The 17,205-nt window shown below is 36.5% G+C and overlaps 4 protein-coding genes across 6 annotated transcripts; 3 read left to right on the forward strand and 1 right to left on the reverse strand.

Moving 5' to 3' along the window:
- Positions 1-2,006: 2,006 nt before the first annotated feature.
- LOC306905293 (uncharacterized protein) lies at positions 2,007-4,551 on the forward strand. Of its 2 annotated transcripts, XM_079475793.1 has the most exons (4): positions 2,021-2,511; positions 2,864-2,926; positions 3,054-3,334; positions 3,527-4,551. In XM_079475793.1, exons 1-4 carry the CDS (start codon positions 2,370-2,372, stop codon positions 4,142-4,144), a joined length of 1,104 nt encoding a protein of 367 aa, XP_079331919.1. In that variant the 5' UTR covers positions 2,021-2,369; the 3' UTR covers positions 4,145-4,551. The 2 variants fall into 2 exon arrangements, with proteins under 2 accessions (XP_079331920.1, XP_079331919.1); XM_079475794.1 differs by lacking the exon at positions 2,864-2,926 and having other exon boundaries at positions 2,007-2,511; positions 3,527-4,471.
- A 1,084-nt stretch (positions 4,552-5,635) lies between these two features.
- On the forward strand, positions 5,636-7,724 carry LOC306906090 (uncharacterized protein). Its single transcript, XM_079477194.1, has 3 exons — positions 5,636-6,152; positions 6,393-6,673; positions 6,806-7,724. The coding sequence occupies exons 1-3, from the start codon at positions 6,011-6,013 to the stop codon at positions 7,421-7,423; spliced, it is 1,041 nt and encodes a 346-aa protein (XP_079333320.1). The 5' UTR covers positions 5,636-6,010; the 3' UTR covers positions 7,424-7,724.
- A 662-nt stretch (positions 7,725-8,386) lies between these two features.
- mrpl58 (mitochondrial ribosomal protein L58) lies at positions 8,387-10,751 on the reverse strand. The gene is made up of 6 exons (XM_079475788.1): positions 10,523-10,751; positions 10,376-10,403; positions 10,245-10,304; positions 10,036-10,118; positions 9,775-9,944; positions 8,387-9,681 (listed from the first exon to the last, which is right to left on the reverse strand). Exons 1-6 carry the CDS (start codon positions 10,691-10,693, stop codon positions 9,597-9,599), a joined length of 597 nt encoding a protein of 198 aa, XP_079331914.1. The 5' UTR covers positions 10,694-10,751; the 3' UTR covers positions 8,387-9,596.
- A 538-nt stretch (positions 10,752-11,289) lies between these two features.
- Positions 11,290-16,928, forward strand: wdr45b (WD repeat domain 45B). Of its 2 annotated transcripts, none has more exons than XM_079477042.1 (10): positions 11,290-11,884; positions 13,143-13,217; positions 13,498-13,599; positions 13,764-13,851; positions 13,952-14,046; positions 14,202-14,392; positions 14,538-14,623; positions 14,714-14,815; positions 14,898-15,019; positions 15,219-16,928. In XM_079477042.1, exons 1-10 carry the CDS (start codon positions 11,818-11,820, stop codon positions 15,323-15,325), a joined length of 1,035 nt encoding a protein of 344 aa, XP_079333168.1. In that variant the 5' UTR covers positions 11,290-11,817; the 3' UTR covers positions 15,326-16,928. The 2 variants fall into 2 exon arrangements, with proteins under 2 accessions (XP_079333168.1, XP_079333169.1); XM_079477043.1 differs by lacking the exon at positions 11,290-11,884 and adding an exon at positions 11,896-11,969 and having other exon boundaries at positions 15,219-16,842.
- The last annotated feature ends 277 nt before the right edge of the window (positions 16,929-17,205 follow it).

Genomic DNA, 17,205 nt, shown 5'->3' on the forward strand with positions numbered 1-17,205 from the left:
GTATGGAATAATGGAATGGAAAACTGGATTGCATGGAGCTGTGATACTAAATGGTGATTAAGAATCAATTGAAAATGATGTGGAGCAACTATAAGAGCTGCTTCACAATCTGACCATTAAACAGCAAGAATTGTAACAGAGGTAATTGAACGGGATTCTAAACTATCATTTAAATCACAATAAACTTCATGCATAACATTTTTTATTTTAAACTTTAATTATTAAGCTGATGCCTTTATCCAAAGCAACTTATAAGAAAGAATACAACAGAATACTTTAAAACAGTGCTGACTATTAAAACAAACATTTTCTTTGTTTTGTTCTGTGAAAGTGTGTGGAGTATAACAAAAAATAAATAAATAACTGCATTAAATTGATAATTAGAAAGTGCTAATGGAAACAGCACTGTACTGATAAAATAAAATAATAATTGTACGGTAAATATCATGTAGAAAGAAAGAGGATAAAGATGAAAACGGTTGTAATATTATATGTTTATTTATTCATATAGTGCTTCTGCCATTAACATTGTGAAAATCCCTAATTCACTAGAATTAGTAAATATATCACAAACGTTCTTCATTTTTAACAAGTAGATGATGTAATTCTAATATTAATTAATATAATTTCATGGTTGAGATCATCAGAAATGTTAAGCAGGTTTACAGTTGTCTTTAATAATAGCAACATGCAGATATCTCTGTGGTAACTGCAATACTATGTATAACACAATGTGCCCACTCACATTAGCATTAAGGCACAAAAAAGCTTATTTTTACATTAAACTGTAAGTTCAGTATATCTAATTTATCCAATGACTGAATCAATTGCTTTCAGAGGAAAAACTGAAGTAGAAAATAACCAGTTTGAGAACAAACAGAACAATTCAGACTTAATAGTTTATTTTGGTAAATGCAGAAGGGTAAAGCAATCTTCGAGGGTTATTGTATCATAGCCAAAGGCAGCACCAACTACAGTAAGTCATTGTAGTCATGGAGACAGAAATATAAGTTCTACATTTTCAAAAACCTTGTTTTTTTACTGCAGAGAGCCCCTTTTACACCACAGACAGCATGAAGGATAGAACTTTGTGGTCTGTCTCTGTGGTGACTCATGTGCATTCAACAGGAGGGAGACAATATATTACTGCACAGAGGCTTGAATGAACGTGACTGTCACTGATATTCAATTTTTATTGACCATGCTTATCAGATAGAACTACAAATAAATGTGATGACACCTTTAGTAGCTACATTCTTTGAAAGTGATCATTTATGGACGCAATATATGAACACTTATTTGATCTGAATTTTTACTTCATGTAGGAAAACACCAAAAAACCTTTCAGTGGGTGACGATAATTGAATTGTTTATTAGATAGTATATCAGAAAAGGCAATCTCAGGCACAACAATTTCTGTCGTCAGTAACATTACTGGCATTGTGGGCTGTAGGCTACTTTCTCTCACCCGTGTGACGCAACGGCCCACAGCGTCATCTGGTGGTGGTACAGTAAATTAGTGTGTTGGGTAATAGGCGTATATAATATATACATAAGTATATATCCCTAAATTGGTATAAAGTGCACCAAATTAAGCCATAAAATGGCATTATTACATGTGATAGTAAGAAAAACAAATCCATCATACTGGTTCTTTTGCATCTCTAGCAGCCAAACACAAAATTCTGGAGAACAATAACACAATATTTGTGTTGATGCAAAACCACCGAGACATTTGTCAAATCTTTTGTGTTCCGCATAAACATTTTTATTTACATGTTTTCAATGAAATGAGATTGAATAAATGATGTTGAGTTTTTATTTGTGGTGAACTATCCCTTCTATCTGAACATGCAACAAGTAACAGTTGTTGCTTTTTGTAACGATGACGTTAATATTGCTATAGTTATTGTTTTTTCACAAAAGACACGGAAAGCACCAACAGTTAAACGTTGCAAATATATTTTTACATGAGATTATAAGATTATGCAATATACGTCTGCCAGGGTGCACATACTGCGTGTGACGTTGGCGATGAGCAACCAATAGCAAGATACATATGCGCAGCAGAGTTGCGCAGTTGCAATGTGAGGAGCGCAGCCATTACACATGGTCCTAAGTCTTTACAAACCGTCGGCCAGATTTCATTGCTTAAACACTTTTTTTGTGCAAATATCTTCCTATTATACCGATATTAGCTCATATTTGGGGAGTTTTATAGATTTCTGCGCAGGAAAGTTGTGAAACAACCTGGTTAGTAAAGTATTGCAAGGTTTAGCGGGTTTGCTAGTTCCACTATAGGTTCACGTTTTGCGGATATTTTTCTTATCGCACACACGGTTTAATTTACATCAAATAGTCGTGTAATAATGGGCACACCTCTTAGAAATGAATCGTCTGCGGGTAGTTGCGATGACCTCACAACTGCAACCGACTCGACTGCAAGCTTGTCTTCTGCACGAGCTTTACATCAAGGAGAGCAACTGAAGGCCCCGACTCCTGTTTTGCTCTGTGAGTAGTATTGCATGCTTTTCTTAGAATTAATGTATTTTTAAATGTGTTTCATTTCTTCTTATTTGTTGTAGTTAAGTGTTGCTGCATTATGCAAAAATATGTAATAGGCCTAATTGTAATATAATTTCCTACAAAATATATTCATTGTGGTAACTGTTACGTATCACTCATTGAAGTTTTCTTGTAGCAGTAAAACTTTAGCTCATTAACCCATTGTTGTTAAAAAAAGATGCTACTTCAGAGTCAATGAGCTAAAGCAGGTTATATAAGGTTATATCAGGTATATACAGCTGTTGTAGAGCTAAGCAATGTTCTAAAAATTAATCTGTATTTTGTTCATTTATCACAGATGTTAACAGTGGTATATCATCACCCTCAATATTTACCAATAGAGACAATAAAGTCCCTCATGGTTAGTGTACAGTCTTTTACTTAAATTACATTATGTAGCTGTAACATTTTCAAGGAAGTATCTCAGTTATGACTTTGTAAAGGTGTAATTGTATTGCAGTCTCTAAAAATGTCTGAAAACTTTACAGGTGGTCAAGGAACTGAGGCCGTTTCGACATCATCTGAGTTTACCCATGGTGCCATTGTGCACCTCATTGAAGCAATGCAAAAGTGCAAGGATGTTTATAGCTCCCGTGAGCGCGCACTTCTCTTCCAGAGTGTTCAGAAAGAACTGGAGATCCACGGTTATTCCTTACCTATAGAGAAGATCCGTCGCAAATGGAATAACCTCATTGTTACGTACAAGAGGGTTAAGGATCGCAGCTCATTGTGTGGGGGCCCGACAAAGACCTCATGGGAGTACTTTGAGGTATGTATGAATGGCTGAAAGTTTATAGAACTACAACAGAACTACAAAGCAATTATCTTGCTTTGTAGTTTATTAATAAAAACATTTACTTATAAAAACACTTATTTAAATTTAGTGTCTAACAACAATTACACCATACTAGAATCCCAATTAATAACTAACATTTGTATCTTCTTTCTTTTTCACACACAGATGATGGATAATATTTTAGGGCAAAACAGATTTGTTCAGACAAGCCCTGCCTCAGCCACTTTTGTTGGATTTGCAACAACAACTAAAGCCGCTGGAAAGTCCACGGTGCGTTCATCTAACAGCATGCCAGTGGCTGCAATGACCACCCCATGTCTGCTTTCCAGTGGCATTATCACAACATCTTCCCAAATCCCTACAGTGGTGACTTCCCCAGTGCTGTGCAAAGTTACCCCGAAAACAAACCCCAGTACCTCTTACAGCACAGACACACCTTTGCCCTCCATCTCAAGCAAGCCAGCTTCACTGATAAGCCGTCAGCCGCTGAAGCGGAAATTAAGGCATCTCCGGCTCAACTCAATGGCTACCCGGGCAGCCCAGCACAATAGCCAAGCTGGGGAACGCACTTCGATGCTTCGTAATTTTCTCAGCAGTCAAGAAGAGCGTACTGAGTTAGAGGACCAACGTCAGTGCAAGATAGATGCACGAGAGCGGCGCAAGGAAAAAAGTGCACGTGTGATGGCTGATTCTATGGGAACGATGGCAACAGCACTGGAGTTGATCTCATCCAAACAGGATACCATTATTGCTCTACTTCAGAGACTTGCTGACAAGCATTAAGAAAAAATCACCTTCCTGTTTCTCTCTTTTTTATTTGATATTACCTAAATGCTGAATTGAGTTTCATTTTAGTTGCATCTTGAAGTGTATATACTATCAAAATTCTGATATAAATTTTTTGTCCTGTTCAAAAAGCTTGAAGTAATATAGTCTGTACAAATTAATACATATACTTAAAACATGTATTTTTAACTTGTTAACAATATGTCCTATGCAGAAAATAGTTACAACTGAGATTAAGTGAATATTATGTCATATGTTTGTTAACTAAAATACTGGTTTTCACTTTTCAAAATAGTTTAAAATAATAAAAGAAAATTGTATGACTCTCTGCCAACAATTCATTCAGTGCATTTAAAAAAGGCTGTAACAGGTGAGTGTCACTACACGACAGTACGTTTCTTTTATCAAAAAAAGGACTAAAAGGAAATCTAAATAAATAAAAAGGCGTTTAACGTTAAGCGAGCAGAATTTACAAGAATTCACAAAGCACATACTTGTGGCTCAAATATAAAAACAATAGACGTGGACAACGGTTTTCAACTTTTCATAGAAGTAAAAAAAGGTTTAAGTACGTTCAGTATCCCCTATAGCATCAGTCAAAAACTGAACATGCAGAACTTGTTCACAGTTGGTCTGGATCTTCATAAATACCTTACAAAATCTTTTTGGTTTCTAAAAGCTGATGTACTAGTAATACATCTAGATAAATACATGTTTCAATGGGGTTTAGATCTTCAGAGCTGTAAAAGAAGTTCACAGATATCACTAATAATAGCAACATATATATCGCTATGGTAACTGAGCCATACTATGTATGACACAATATGTCCACTCACATTATGCTGAAGGTACCTAAATGCCCCTTTTACAATAATCAGTAAGTTCACTATACTGTATATAATTTATACAACTACTGAACCAATTGTGTTTAGAGGGAATACTGAAAATGTGTAATGACCAGTTCAGATAGATTTTAAGGTTTAATAACGTATATTGGAAAGTGTAGAAAGCAGCAATTAGTACAAGGGTATCTTGTCATAGTCAAAAACTGTCAAATAGTAAACAGAAATATAAATTGTTGAAAGTTGTAAATCTGCAAATTACCTTATGTAGTTGTTATATGTTTACAATGAAGAGATGACACAAAAGAAAAAAAGAAAAGAAACAATGTTCACTGCAATCTGCAAAGAGAAAAGCAACGTCACATCCCAACAGACAGCATGTCTGGAAAACAGAAACATAATTTTGTAGTCTGTCTCAGTGGTGACTTTAAATAGGATGAAGACAAGATATTACTGTACTGAACAAAACTATCAAATGGATGAGACTGTCACTAACATTCATTGGTCATTTACTATGCTAAAGAGCTGTATACGCGAATAAATACGACAATTTTTCCGTACATTATTAATGCATGTAGCGCCGCACAGAAGCACGACAGTTAAACGAAAAATATAATAAATATGATACAACGATTTTACAGTCTCTAGTATACGTCTGCGAAGGGGCGCATGCTGCGTGTGACGCAGACAAACAGCAACCAATAGCGAGACACATATGCGCAGCAGAGTTGCGCAGTTGCAATGCGAGGAGCGCAGCCATTACACTTGGCCCTAAATCTTTTCAAAACGTCGCCGGACTACATTGACTCGTTTTTTTGTGCAAATTTCGTTACAATATAAGGAGGTTAGCTAAACTTTTGAGTCGGATATTTACTTATACCTACTCAGGAAAGTTCTAAAACTTTATAAACCACGTTATCTAACAAGGTTTAGCGTGTTTGCTAGTGCCAGTGGAGGCTCGCGTTTTGTGGATATATTTTAACCCATACACTGTTTGATAACATCAAATAGTCGTATAATAATGGGCACACCTCTTAGAAACGAATCGTCTGCAGGTAGTTGCGATGACCTCACAACTGCAACCGACTCGACTGCAAGCTTGTCTTCTGCACGAGCTTTACATCAAGGAGAGCAACTGAAGGCCCCGACTCCTGTTTTGCTCTGTGAGTGCGTTTTTTCTCTTTCTTAAAGTTTTAATGAATTTTGGTTGCTTTTCACTTATTTAACACACCCAGGTTGCCTACTGTTGTTATGCTGGTGCTGGTACACTGTGTTTAATGCAACACGTTGCTCTATATTGTTACTTAAAGACCATTAGAAAAGACTTAGGAGTAACTTATAGTGGAAATGTATTTCACCTGTGATGGTATTGCAGTCTCTAAAAATGTCTGAAAACTTTACAGGTGGTCAAGGAACTGAGGCAGTCTCGACATCATCTGAGTTTACCCATGGTGCCATTGTGCACCTCATTGAAGCAATGCAAAAGTGCTGGGACGTTTACAGCTCCCGTGAGCGCGCACTTCTCTTCCAGAGTGTTCAGAAAGAACTGGAGAACCACGGTTATTCCTTACCTTTAGAAAAGATCCGTCGCAAATGGAATAACCTCATTGTTACGTACAAGAGGGTTAAAGATCGCAGTTTATTGTGTGGGGGCCCGACAAAGACCTCATGGGAGTACTTTGAGGTATGTATGAATTGTGGAAAGATTAAATAAATTCCATTTTAAATTGAATCATGTTTTCTCTCATTGCTGTAATCCTGTTTCATAGTCTAAACACGGTCTCAATTATATGCTGCTTTCTTTTTTCCACTACAGATGATGGATAATATTGTAGGAAAGACGAAATTTGTTCAGACAGCCCCTGCTTCGGCCACTCTTCTTGGATTTGCAACCACAGCTAAAGCCGCTGGAAAGTCAGATGTATGTCAGTCTAACAGCATGCCAGTGGCTGCCATGACAACTCCTTGTCTGCTTTCCAGTGGCATTATCACAACATCTTCCCAGATCCCTACCCTGGTGACTTCCCCAGTGCTGTGCAAAGTTACCCCGAAAACAAACCCCAGTACCTCTTACAGCACAGACACACCTTTGCCCTCCATCTCAACCAGGCCAGCTCCACTGATGAGCCGTCAGCCGCTGAAGCGGAAATTAAGGCATCTCCGGCTCAACTCAATGGCTATGCGTGCAGCCCACCAGAATGGCCAAGCTGGGGAACGCACTTTACTGCTTCGTAATTTTCTCAGCAGTCAAGAAGAGCGTACTCGCATAGAGAAGCAACGTCAGCGTAAGATAGATGCACGAGAGCGGCGCAAAGAAAAGATTGCACGCATTATGGCTGATGAAATGGGAAGGGTGGCAACAGCACTGGAGTTGATCTCATCCAAGCAGGATACCATTATTGCTCTACTTCAGAGACTTGCTGACAAGCATTAGAAAATGAAAGTTAACTGTCTGTTTTTCTAATATGACCTATTTACCTGGATTCAATTTGTGTGTATTCTATCCACTTCTGAAGTAATCAATAAGTCTATAATGGATTTGAGAACAAGTTGTCTGTTCAAACCGCGTGAATTAACACAGTCGGTCAAATGTAATTACATTTCTTTTAACTTGTCAGTATGCCTGTGCAGAAACTGAAATTAAGTGAATGTAATGTAATGTATTCATTAGCTAAAATACTGATTCTCACTTTTCTGTATATAGTTTCAAATAAAAAGTGTTTTTCTTAACTGTATGACAATTTTATGTTGCTGATTTATTTAATTTAACTTTAACAACTAACTAATGTAAACCAATGATGACACAAGCTCAGTAAAGAGACTATACGTTTTTGTAATTGACGTTATGTCGTGTGACCTAATTGAAAATGGCGCGTTGACGTTGAAGTAATTTTAAATACCTTTTCGAGGCCGTGATCTAAATAAATGTAATATCGAGCGGAAGTCCATGTATGCAATAGTTGCCTCTGTACAACAGAGACCGCGTGGCCTAATGGATAAGGCGTCTGACTTCGGATCAGAAGATTGAGGGTTCGAGTCCCTTCGTGGTCGCTCTTTTCCAGTTGTTTTTGTTTTACACATAAAGTAGTGTAATGTAAACGGGAAAGTCGTATATAAATGTATAATTTTCCTTTCGCAAATCCCCTATTCCAGTTGTAGTCATGTACATAATCAACTGAAAGACAACCTGCTCCTGTGACAGCAGAGTGGCGCAGCGGAAGCGTGCTGGGCCCATAACCCAGAGGTCGATGGATCGAAACCATCCTCTGCTAATTTTTTTATTAACTTTCGTCACGAAATAATTGCAAGCAACTTTGCACAACATATCTTCTGTTTAAATAGATGTTAGCATGCTGTATATTAAGAGTTTGGTTCCAAAATTAGATAACTCCGTTTTCAAAAATCATGTTTATTTATTGTGAATTCCAATTCATATAAAACAAACTACACTTGGTTTGTCTTGCTTTAAGCCACAATAACAAAAAAATACAGCTAACACGCACAATAGAAACATTATAACATAATAAAAAACATGCTTTTTTGAAAAACAAATATTATTTTGGAACCCAAAACTTGATATAATACTTTATCTTTTGGTTATCAGCATTTTCATGGACAGTAATATAGTATCAAAACATATACATAAACAAACGCTAGGGTAAGTTTACGAAAAGATATGAAAGAAATACAAAGTTTTAAAATTGTCAGTGCCTTTTGTTTAAAAGAAAATCGAACATAAAACATGGTTTTCTTCCAGAACATTTACATCTGTGTACATGAAACTTTGATAACAAAATTATCAAACTAAACATATAAATAAAATTGGTAGTCTGGTAAATTCTTTGAAGATTCTCCAAAACACCAAAAAGCACAATTTCTTAAATAAAACTAAATCAAACATTCTTAATAATAAATCGTAAACATTTTCCCAATAAGGTTTCCCAATTGGGTACAAGTATAAATAAACCACAGTTTCTAAGCAATTATTAAAAGAAATACAATTCCTATCTATATCTTTTTAAAATTCCAAAAGGAAATGTTTTGTGGTGGCGTAGATTGAATGTATAAATTTAAATTATACTTCCTTAATTTGCTTTGTGATTAAATATTGATTGGGAAGTAGCCAAACCTTTTTCCATACAATGTAATCTGTGAACCGTTTCCAATATGAATGCACAAATGGCAACGATAAAGTGTTTTTTAAATAAATTTCTAATACATCTATTTTTAGAGTAAGAAGACAGACAGCTCCATACATTTATAACATTAGGTAGGGACCACAGTTTAGTGTTTATTCTTTATTTGTGTCTAATAAAAGTGCGAATGTGAGGAGATATAGCATCAGAAACGCTGGCATAATCCTTTGGTGTTACATGGATTTAGTAAAGAAAACTAATTCATCAAAAGTGAAAAGGAAATAACTGATCTACCAGAATTAAGCCGTTCTTAAACCAATAATCAAGAAAAATAGATTTACGCTTAAAACTATATCATACATGGAAAACAGTCTATCATTAAAAAAGCATCACGCAATAATTACAAGCACCTTTGCTCATCATAACTTTTATTTTATATGTAATAAGACTGAATAATCAAGTTTTATTTTGTTAGTCAAATTCAACCCGTCTTGCTTGCTTTGTTGAAGAATTTATCTTCTTCTGTTTGAGTCTCGTCAAATTTCTTTTCTCTAACCTGGAAAAAAGATAGGTATTAAAGTAATTTGACACCATTACATATAAATATTTTGTGAGGACAACATTTTTTCTCCCTTCCATGCATTCTAACCTATGAGCCCTAAGGGCTATATCCTCCTCAGATGGCTCTGTTGGTCGCCTACTAGCTTCAGTAATAATTTCTGAGATCTTCTGTAAGCAGTCTTCTAAGTTTCTCTGTTGGCTTCTGCTAATCTCCGAGGTCAGAATTAGCTCCCCCGCTTTGTTGACACGAGTTGTATTCTGTTGAAATGAGTATTTACAGGTATTTGTAGAAATTTGTAGTAATGCATAGGCCCTTTTTTTGTAGCATTAAAACAAAATGTTTTTTTACCTTTGAGAGAATCTCTTTTCTTACTTCTTCTGGAATCCATTGTGCTGTTTGGACATGGAAACGAACTTCTGCTTTTGTACTGACTGCAACAGAATATAAATCAATCAAATTAATTATTGTCCTAAATTACAGGTATTGCTTAATAAATGCAACCTATGTGTATGAAAAGCTATGTCATCAACAACAGCTGATGATGCAAAATTATTTACCCTTGTTAATATGTTGACCCCCTGGTCCGCTGCTCCGACTATAAGTTATCTTTAGTTTATCTGGAAGACAGTTTTAATATTTATTGGCTGAACTAACACATTATAATCCTGGATATTCTTCTTCTTCTTACCGACTGGGATGTGAGAAAGCCGATCATCCTAATAAAACAGAAAAGCATGGTTTAATTTTGAAACGCTATTTTTGCGCATTGCTTGTGTTGCACATTGGAAGTTACAGTAAAACGATTATTTTTCTGAATTAGAACAAGTTAACTTACCTCTGTTAAATGTGGGGATTTATTCATGTGGAAATCACTATTTACTATATAACGCTTCGCTCGTAATTTGTCACTATTAAATACGTTTACCAAACGACGGCACGTATCCCCGGAATAAGATAGACTAGACACTCGCAAGGAACACACACTTTTCAGTATGGATGCCGCCATGTTGCAATTTGCCTGTCAAGAAGAAACATCCGGGTTACGCACTGTTATGATTCGACACGTGCTTACTTGGTGCACTTGGAAGTAAAACAAGTTATCAGAAACGTTTTTCATTAACGATATTATGACTTGTATTCGTTTTTATTATTATAACTTGTCAGATTAACGTTATTTAGCTTTTTGTACTTCTTTTCCGTTGTGCAAATTATAAAAGTTTGATTGTCAATAATTGATTTTGTCTAGGCTCACTCTCGTTACGTTACATTAGGTCCTTGCAGTGGTTAAATTAATCCTACAAATTAGCAAACATGTAGGTTCCACCGAGATTTGAACTCGGATCGCTGGATTCAGAGTCCAGAGTGCTAACCATTACACCATGGAACCTATTATGTGTGCACGGCTACAAAATTGTGTATCTCTACTCTCTATACTATCTACTCATAAACGTAATTTAATCCATGTCGATCGCTTTCATTTCAATTTTATATAAGAATCTTAATGAAAATTAAACACTGGAATGCGTCAAAAACTATCCACCCCAGATGGGACTCGAACCCACAATCCCTGGCTTAGGAGGCCAGTGCCTTATCCATTAGGCCACTGGGGCAACGTCAATTCTTCGTCCACGATGTTAGGGATTAACCATGAGCCCGATTCTATGTTTGTTTTAGTTCTGTATTTAAAAATGTTTCACACTGCACTTTATTTTCTAACATCCTTCGAACAGCCTTCGAAAAGTTTTCTTCTTTGCAAAGTGAATGCCAGTGGCAGGCAACGTTTGTTGGATTGAACGATGTCACTTAACTTACGTTACGTCTTAATTCTTTAAAACGCCCTGACTTTTTTAGAAAACCTTCACGAGCGTGAACATCTTGCTTAATGGAATTAGACTAATGTTAACGTTACCCTTCCCGCAATCGGTCCGCATATAGCATATAGGAGGACCAACAGGCGCTTTGCCAACTTTATTTCCTGGCTGGAGAGACAATCATGATATTAAATCCCATGTACCTAGCATTAGCCTGCCAACTCTAGCCCTCCTATGCGGCTATAGCGGTATGCTGTCATTTAGTTAGGCTGACATCTTTTCCCATTTACGTTAGATTACCCAAATATCAGAAAGCACAATGAATTTACTACCAACCAATCCACACGGCAATGGACTACTTCATGCTGGATTTAACCAGGATCACGGTAAGATGTTTACTCTTCACCAGAAAGCAAGCTAACACCACAAAGTCTTAGCTAACGTTACCGTTATGAATCCCGTGAAACGCCCGTGAGTTGTCATTTGTTCTACACACTATTAACAGAATTGTGTTTTGATGTGGATGGTACATTTAATTGAATGGTTTGTTATTGAAATTAGCTCATTGTTTACCCAAACAGCTGGTAAGCTACAAGGATGTAGTCACATGAGTGTTTTGCTGTAATGGCTGGTGTCAGCAATCTGTTGTTTTGTTGTTTTATATTTGTTCTGTCACCAGCTGTATGCTTGCACATAGAATGCATTGTTGTTTGAAAGATACGGTATAAGCATATTATAAATTAAATAAAGACCGTGATTCCCCTGATGTTGCTAAGCCAATGCTAGCTAGCTAGCTTTGTTACCCGTTCGTGACTAGCCATCCATCTGATCACTTTGATTCGACTATACTTACGTCTTATGCTTGTACCACAATAAATATATCATCGTGTGAGCATTAAGTGTGCTTCGGTTACTTTTTCGAAATAAGCTTTTAATGACGAATCCCCACATTTTAATGGAATCGTTCGTGCAGTTCACCCAATGTCATATTTTAATTTACATGTTGCACTAGCCTCTGAAAACAAAACCCGACGTGATGACCAACATCATTCAGAAGTGCTGACATCAAGCTTTCAAAAGTTGCACCCAACAACGTTCATATTCCTTCCTCTATATGTTTCTATATGTCGTTGGGAGCAAATAAGCCCAAGGTGCAACCGCAAACATTCTACGGAACCGGCATGTATTAGATTTTCCTTATGCTCGGATATAATGATAACGAAGACAAACCGGCCAGAATATTAACAAGCCTTCATGATGTGACATGCAGATAAAATACTTTCAAACTTTAAACGTGATGCAATCTTTTTCGTCTCACAGGATCAAAAGGAGTTTTCATTAATATATTTTTGCACTTGAATACATTAAAGCTTAAACCTGTACTAATATTAACATTTCAAGGTATAGTCAAAGATTCATCACCTGTCCTGGGCATTATTATTGAGCCCTGTGTTTGCCAGGCCCCTTGCAGAGTTCACGCGGGCCACCAGGTGCCCACAGGTTGGAGACCACTGGTCTAGGCTAGGGAATGTGCTGTTAGAGGTTATGCAGTTTGCAAGTGAGCAGCAACTAAATCTGAGTATTGAAACGCGGAGATCTTTATTTACAGTTTGTTTTTTAATATATGTGATTTTGTCCTTCCAGGTTGTTTTGCATGTGGAATGGAGAATGGATTCAGGGTATATAACACGGATCCCCTTAAAGAAAAGGAAAAACAAGGTTTTTATTAATATATGTAAATTATTGAAACATGCTTAGCTGAGCAGAAGTTCTTTGGTATAAATGCTTGATGACACATAGATTTTTCTTGTTTTGGGTGGACTAAAAGAGCAAAAATACACATAGAGACCACACCAAAAACTTCACTGTCATTACTTTTATAACACGAGAGCGTTTGTTATGCTTTCACCATCCAGACTATCGTATCAATGTTTTGAACATTTAGGCTTTTTTAATGTTGTTGGTGTTGACTCTCATCATTTTTTGTCTTTGCTCTCAGAGTTTCTTGAGGGAGGAATTAGTCATGTGGAGATGCTTTTTCGGTGCAATTATCTTGCGCTTGTAGGAGGTGGAAAAAAACCCAAATACCCTCCCAATAAAGGTATCATTTCTATACAGTCTATATTACTCTATAATGAAGCAAATACCATGTAGGCCATAACCAACTATCATGTTTGAATTCAGTAGGTAACCTATGAGCTCGGATGTACTGTTAAATCATTTTATCATGCAAGTATAAACTATTTTGCTCTTTCTTCGTGTAAGTGATGATTTGGGATGACCTCAAGAAAAAGACTGTGATCGAGATTGAGTTTTCGACAGAGGTTAAAGCTGTTAAGCTACGGCGTGACAGGTATTTAAAATGTGTCAAATATTGTAGTCTTTCAGTTAGCCTAAACTTCAACCTGCGTAGGTCTTAGAAATCATTAAAGGCATACTGTTTTGTCTTGCAGAATTGTGGTCGTCCTGGATTCAATGATCAAAGTCTTTACATTTACACACAATCCTCATCAGCTGCATGTCTTTGAAACATGCTATAACCCTAAAGGTAGATTGTGCACCCCATCACAAGATATTAAGTGAAACTAATTCAGTGTCTTATACCGGCTTGCATACTGAACTTTAATATGTATTGTTCAAATGTTATTCACAAAATGACAAAAACAACATTAATCCCTATTATATCTTTGATTTTCTCTGCAGGTTTGTGTGTCCTGTGCCCGAACAGCAACAATTCATTGCTAGCATTCCCAGCAACTCACTCTGGACATGTTCAGATTGTAGACCTGGCCAACACAGAGAAACCGCCAGTTGATATTCCTGCCCACGAGGGCGCTCTGTGCTGCATCGCCCTCAACCTACAGGGCACACGGATAGCAACAGCATCTGAAAAAGTGGGTTTTACATGTGCTTGCCGTTATAGGTTTTTGTACCAAATTTTACCATATTCACAACTCAAATTGTGTTGCGATTTACTCTTCAATATTAATGAAGAATGCATCTCTGATTGGATAATAGAGAATGTGTCTTTTTCTTTAGGGGACTTTGATCAGAATATTTGACACCTCAGCAGGTCATCTTATTCAGGAGCTTAGAAGAGGATCACAAACTGCCAACATATACTGGTAAATCTTGATGTGCATATCATCTATTCTGTAACCATACACGTAATGTGTGCATTTATAACAGTGTGTGTGTGTGTGTGTGTCTTTCAGCATCAACTTCAATCAGGACGCATCTCTTATCTGCGTATCCAGTGATCATGGAACAGTCCATATATTCGCTGCAGAGGATCCCAAAAGAAATAAGCAATCCAGGTTTGTGATGATCTGTTGTCATTGATTTTAGCAGATTTTAAAGTAAGTTTGGTTTTGTTTATAAACATTTTTTTTCTCGCAGCTTGGCATCAGCCAGTTTTCTACCCAAGTATTTCAGCTCCAAATGGAGTTTCTCCAAGTTCCAGGTCCCATCTGGTTCTCCATGTGTCTGTGCATTTGGAACAGAACCCAATGCTGTTATAGGTAGACTGAAGTTTATTGTTTGGATAGTATGTGGTTAACAATGAGCTATTGTATAGTGCTATTGTAAGCGTTTTTACATGTATAGAGTCAAAGAAATAGTTTATTAGACGGTAATATTCATACAACCATATTGCAAACAATACGGTTCAATATAAGTCATTTAACTAACATTTCAACTAACTCATTCTCTTCCTTCAAGCTATTTGTGCTGATGGCAGCTACTACAAGTTTTTGTTCAACCAGAAAGGGGAGTGCTCAAGGGATGTCTACGCACAGTTCTTGGAAATGACCGACGAGAATATCTGAGTGTCGATCCTACTTCACTTTATTAGTTTCAGTTTTTTCTCCCAAGTTAAAGGATATCCAAGGACTCGAGTGGCATTCATGTGATAGACTCTTTTTTTGGAGAGCATCATGTCACTGACATGGAGGAGAGACCAAAAGATACTCTAAATTATCTCTTCATTCAAACTATATGAGACCTGAGAAAAACAGAAAAGACTGATTAACTGTGACTACAGAGGACTGTGTAGTACTGTGAGAAAAGGGATATCTTATTTTTTGGACAACAGTTTTTAAACGTCTTCCATGGGATTTTTTTAAACCGTTGGATGTCCTTGGCTAGGTAGCAAGAGCGATTGTCTTTGTCCACTAACAAAACCTATCTAATGTACGGAGTGCCTCTGTATTAATGATGAGAGGAGCATCATTCACAGTATGTATTTACAAACTACTTGGTAGTCTTAGGTATTGTTTTACTTGCTGTATGAACACAAAATACCATTGAAAATTATGTAACTACATAGACTTAAAGTGTATAGACTAGTTTAACAAAAACATTTTGTGTACATGTGTGCTCCTCATTTCATGTAATGCAGTTTTCTTTATTTTTTTTCCAAATAGTTGTTGAACTTTAAGAGAAAGAAATGTATTCTCATTGCTCTGTAATGAGTTCTGTAGTTTCACTTAAAGGGATACTACACCCAAATACGAAAAATCAACATTAATAAAGAGTTGTCTCTGTTCTGATAAACATAACGAAGGCTAAGTGAAAAGAGTTAATAACTGACATTTCTGGGAAATCAATGACTAATTAGTAGAAAAAAATTAAATGGTAGTCAACGGTGCCCTGTTTGCTTTCATACATTCTTCAAAATATCTCATTTTGCGTTTATCAGAACAAAAAAATTAAACCATAGTCTTTCCTACTATGGTAGTCAATGATGTCCCAGAAATGTCAGTTGCTAAAATTTTTCAGATATCTTTCACTGTGTTCATCAAAACAAAGATATTTTTGGATGGACTTTCTCTGTACGCCAATGTGCTATTACAAACAAACAAAACATATAATCCACAGTTTTGGTCCTTTTTGAGAATAACTGCATTGCAAAGCTATGTGTAAACAAATGTCTAGATAAATAAATACATTCAGTGGTTGCAAATGAACATAAAACTAGAATGAGCACTTCATATGTTAGTAAAAATACGTTTTCATACCAAATCAAACCACTAAAGGCCCTCAGCATTCTCTTTTAAAGACTATTGCACTTACCAATGTGCCCGGTCAGATCATGTAGTGCTTTTGTATTTTAAATTTCTTATTGTTTTAATCCTAACTGTTATTTGAAATGAATATGTAAGCCATTTTGTTACTCATTTAATGCGTTGTCATTGATAATCTGCAAGTGATTGTTGCTTTATTTTAAGAGTATGATGTTCATATGCTGTGTGACTGTGAGGCCTGAAGAAATGCCCAGAAATCAGCCTCATATGACAAATTAAAAGCTGATTGTACCATTAAGAATGGAAAATCATTTGTTTTGAAATCCAAGCTGAGACTATGACATGCACGTCTCCCAAAGCTATCTTCGACCACTCGCATTTAGTATTTATGTGATATGCACACTTCAGGAGATCCTTCTCTTTAATTGTTTTACTCTGTGAAAATGACTGTCATGTGTTGAATGCGCAATGCAACATACTAGCTTCATCGCAAAAGGACACGTGCCTTTTAATATCAGACTGCAGTATTGTTTTTCTCGGCAATGGTGAATTAAAGGTGTCAGGGCGATTCAAATCAAATGGTTATTGGGGGGTCATTGTAACATAATTTCAGATGTTTTGTAGCTCGTCATTGAAATCCAGAGCGTCTCAGCACCACTACCCCAAAGTCCACGCATCGCCAA

The sequence above is a fragment of the Barbatula barbatula genome (genome assembly GCF_947034865.1).
Source record: "Barbatula barbatula genome assembly, chromosome: 16".
Classification (NCBI taxonomy): domain Eukaryota; kingdom Metazoa; phylum Chordata; class Actinopteri; order Cypriniformes; family Nemacheilidae; genus Barbatula; species Barbatula barbatula.

Excerpts from the sequence above, each read along its gene's own strand:
- LOC306905293 (XM_079475793.1), top strand. The coding sequence starts at position 2,370 with ATGGGCACACCTCTTAGAAATGAATCGTCTGCGGGTAGTTGCGATGAC. Across the intron at positions 2,512-2,863 it reads CCCGACTCCTGTTTTGCTCT|ATGTTAACAGTGGTATATCA; the intron begins GTGAGTAGTATT and ends CATTTATCACAG. Across the intron at positions 2,927-3,053 it reads AGACAATAAAGTCCCTCATG|GTGGTCAAGGAACTGAGGCC; the intron begins GTTAGTGTACAG and ends AAAACTTTACAG.
- LOC306906090 (XM_079477194.1), top strand. The coding sequence starts at position 6,011 with ATGGGCACACCTCTTAGAAACGAATCGTCTGCAGGTAGTTGCGATGAC. Across the intron at positions 6,153-6,392 it reads CCCGACTCCTGTTTTGCTCT|GTGGTCAAGGAACTGAGGCA; the intron begins GTGAGTGCGTTT and ends AAAACTTTACAG. Across the intron at positions 6,674-6,805 it reads CCTCATGGGAGTACTTTGAG|ATGATGGATAATATTGTAGG; the intron begins GTATGTATGAAT and ends TTTCCACTACAG.
- mrpl58 (XM_079475788.1), bottom strand. The coding sequence starts at position 10,693 with ATGGCGGCATCCATACTGAAAAGTGTGTGTTCCTTGCGAGTGTCTAGT. Across the intron at positions 10,305-10,375 it reads GCTTTCTCACATCCCAGTCG|ATAAACTAAAGATAACTTAT; the intron begins GTAAGAAGAAGA and ends ACTGTCTTCCAG. Across the intron at positions 10,119-10,244 it reads GGGTCAACATATTAACAAGG|TCAGTACAAAAGCAGAAGTT; the intron begins GTAAATAATTTT and ends ATTCTGTTGCAG.
- wdr45b (XM_079477042.1), top strand. The coding sequence starts at position 11,818 with ATGAATTTACTACCAACCAATCCACACGGCAATGGACTACTTCATGCT. Across the intron at positions 14,047-14,201 it reads AACATGCTATAACCCTAAAG|GTTTGTGTGTCCTGTGCCCG; the intron begins GTAGATTGTGCA and ends TTTTCTCTGCAG. Across the intron at positions 14,393-14,537 it reads TAGCAACAGCATCTGAAAAA|GGGACTTTGATCAGAATATT; the intron begins GTGGGTTTTACA and ends CTTTTTCTTTAG.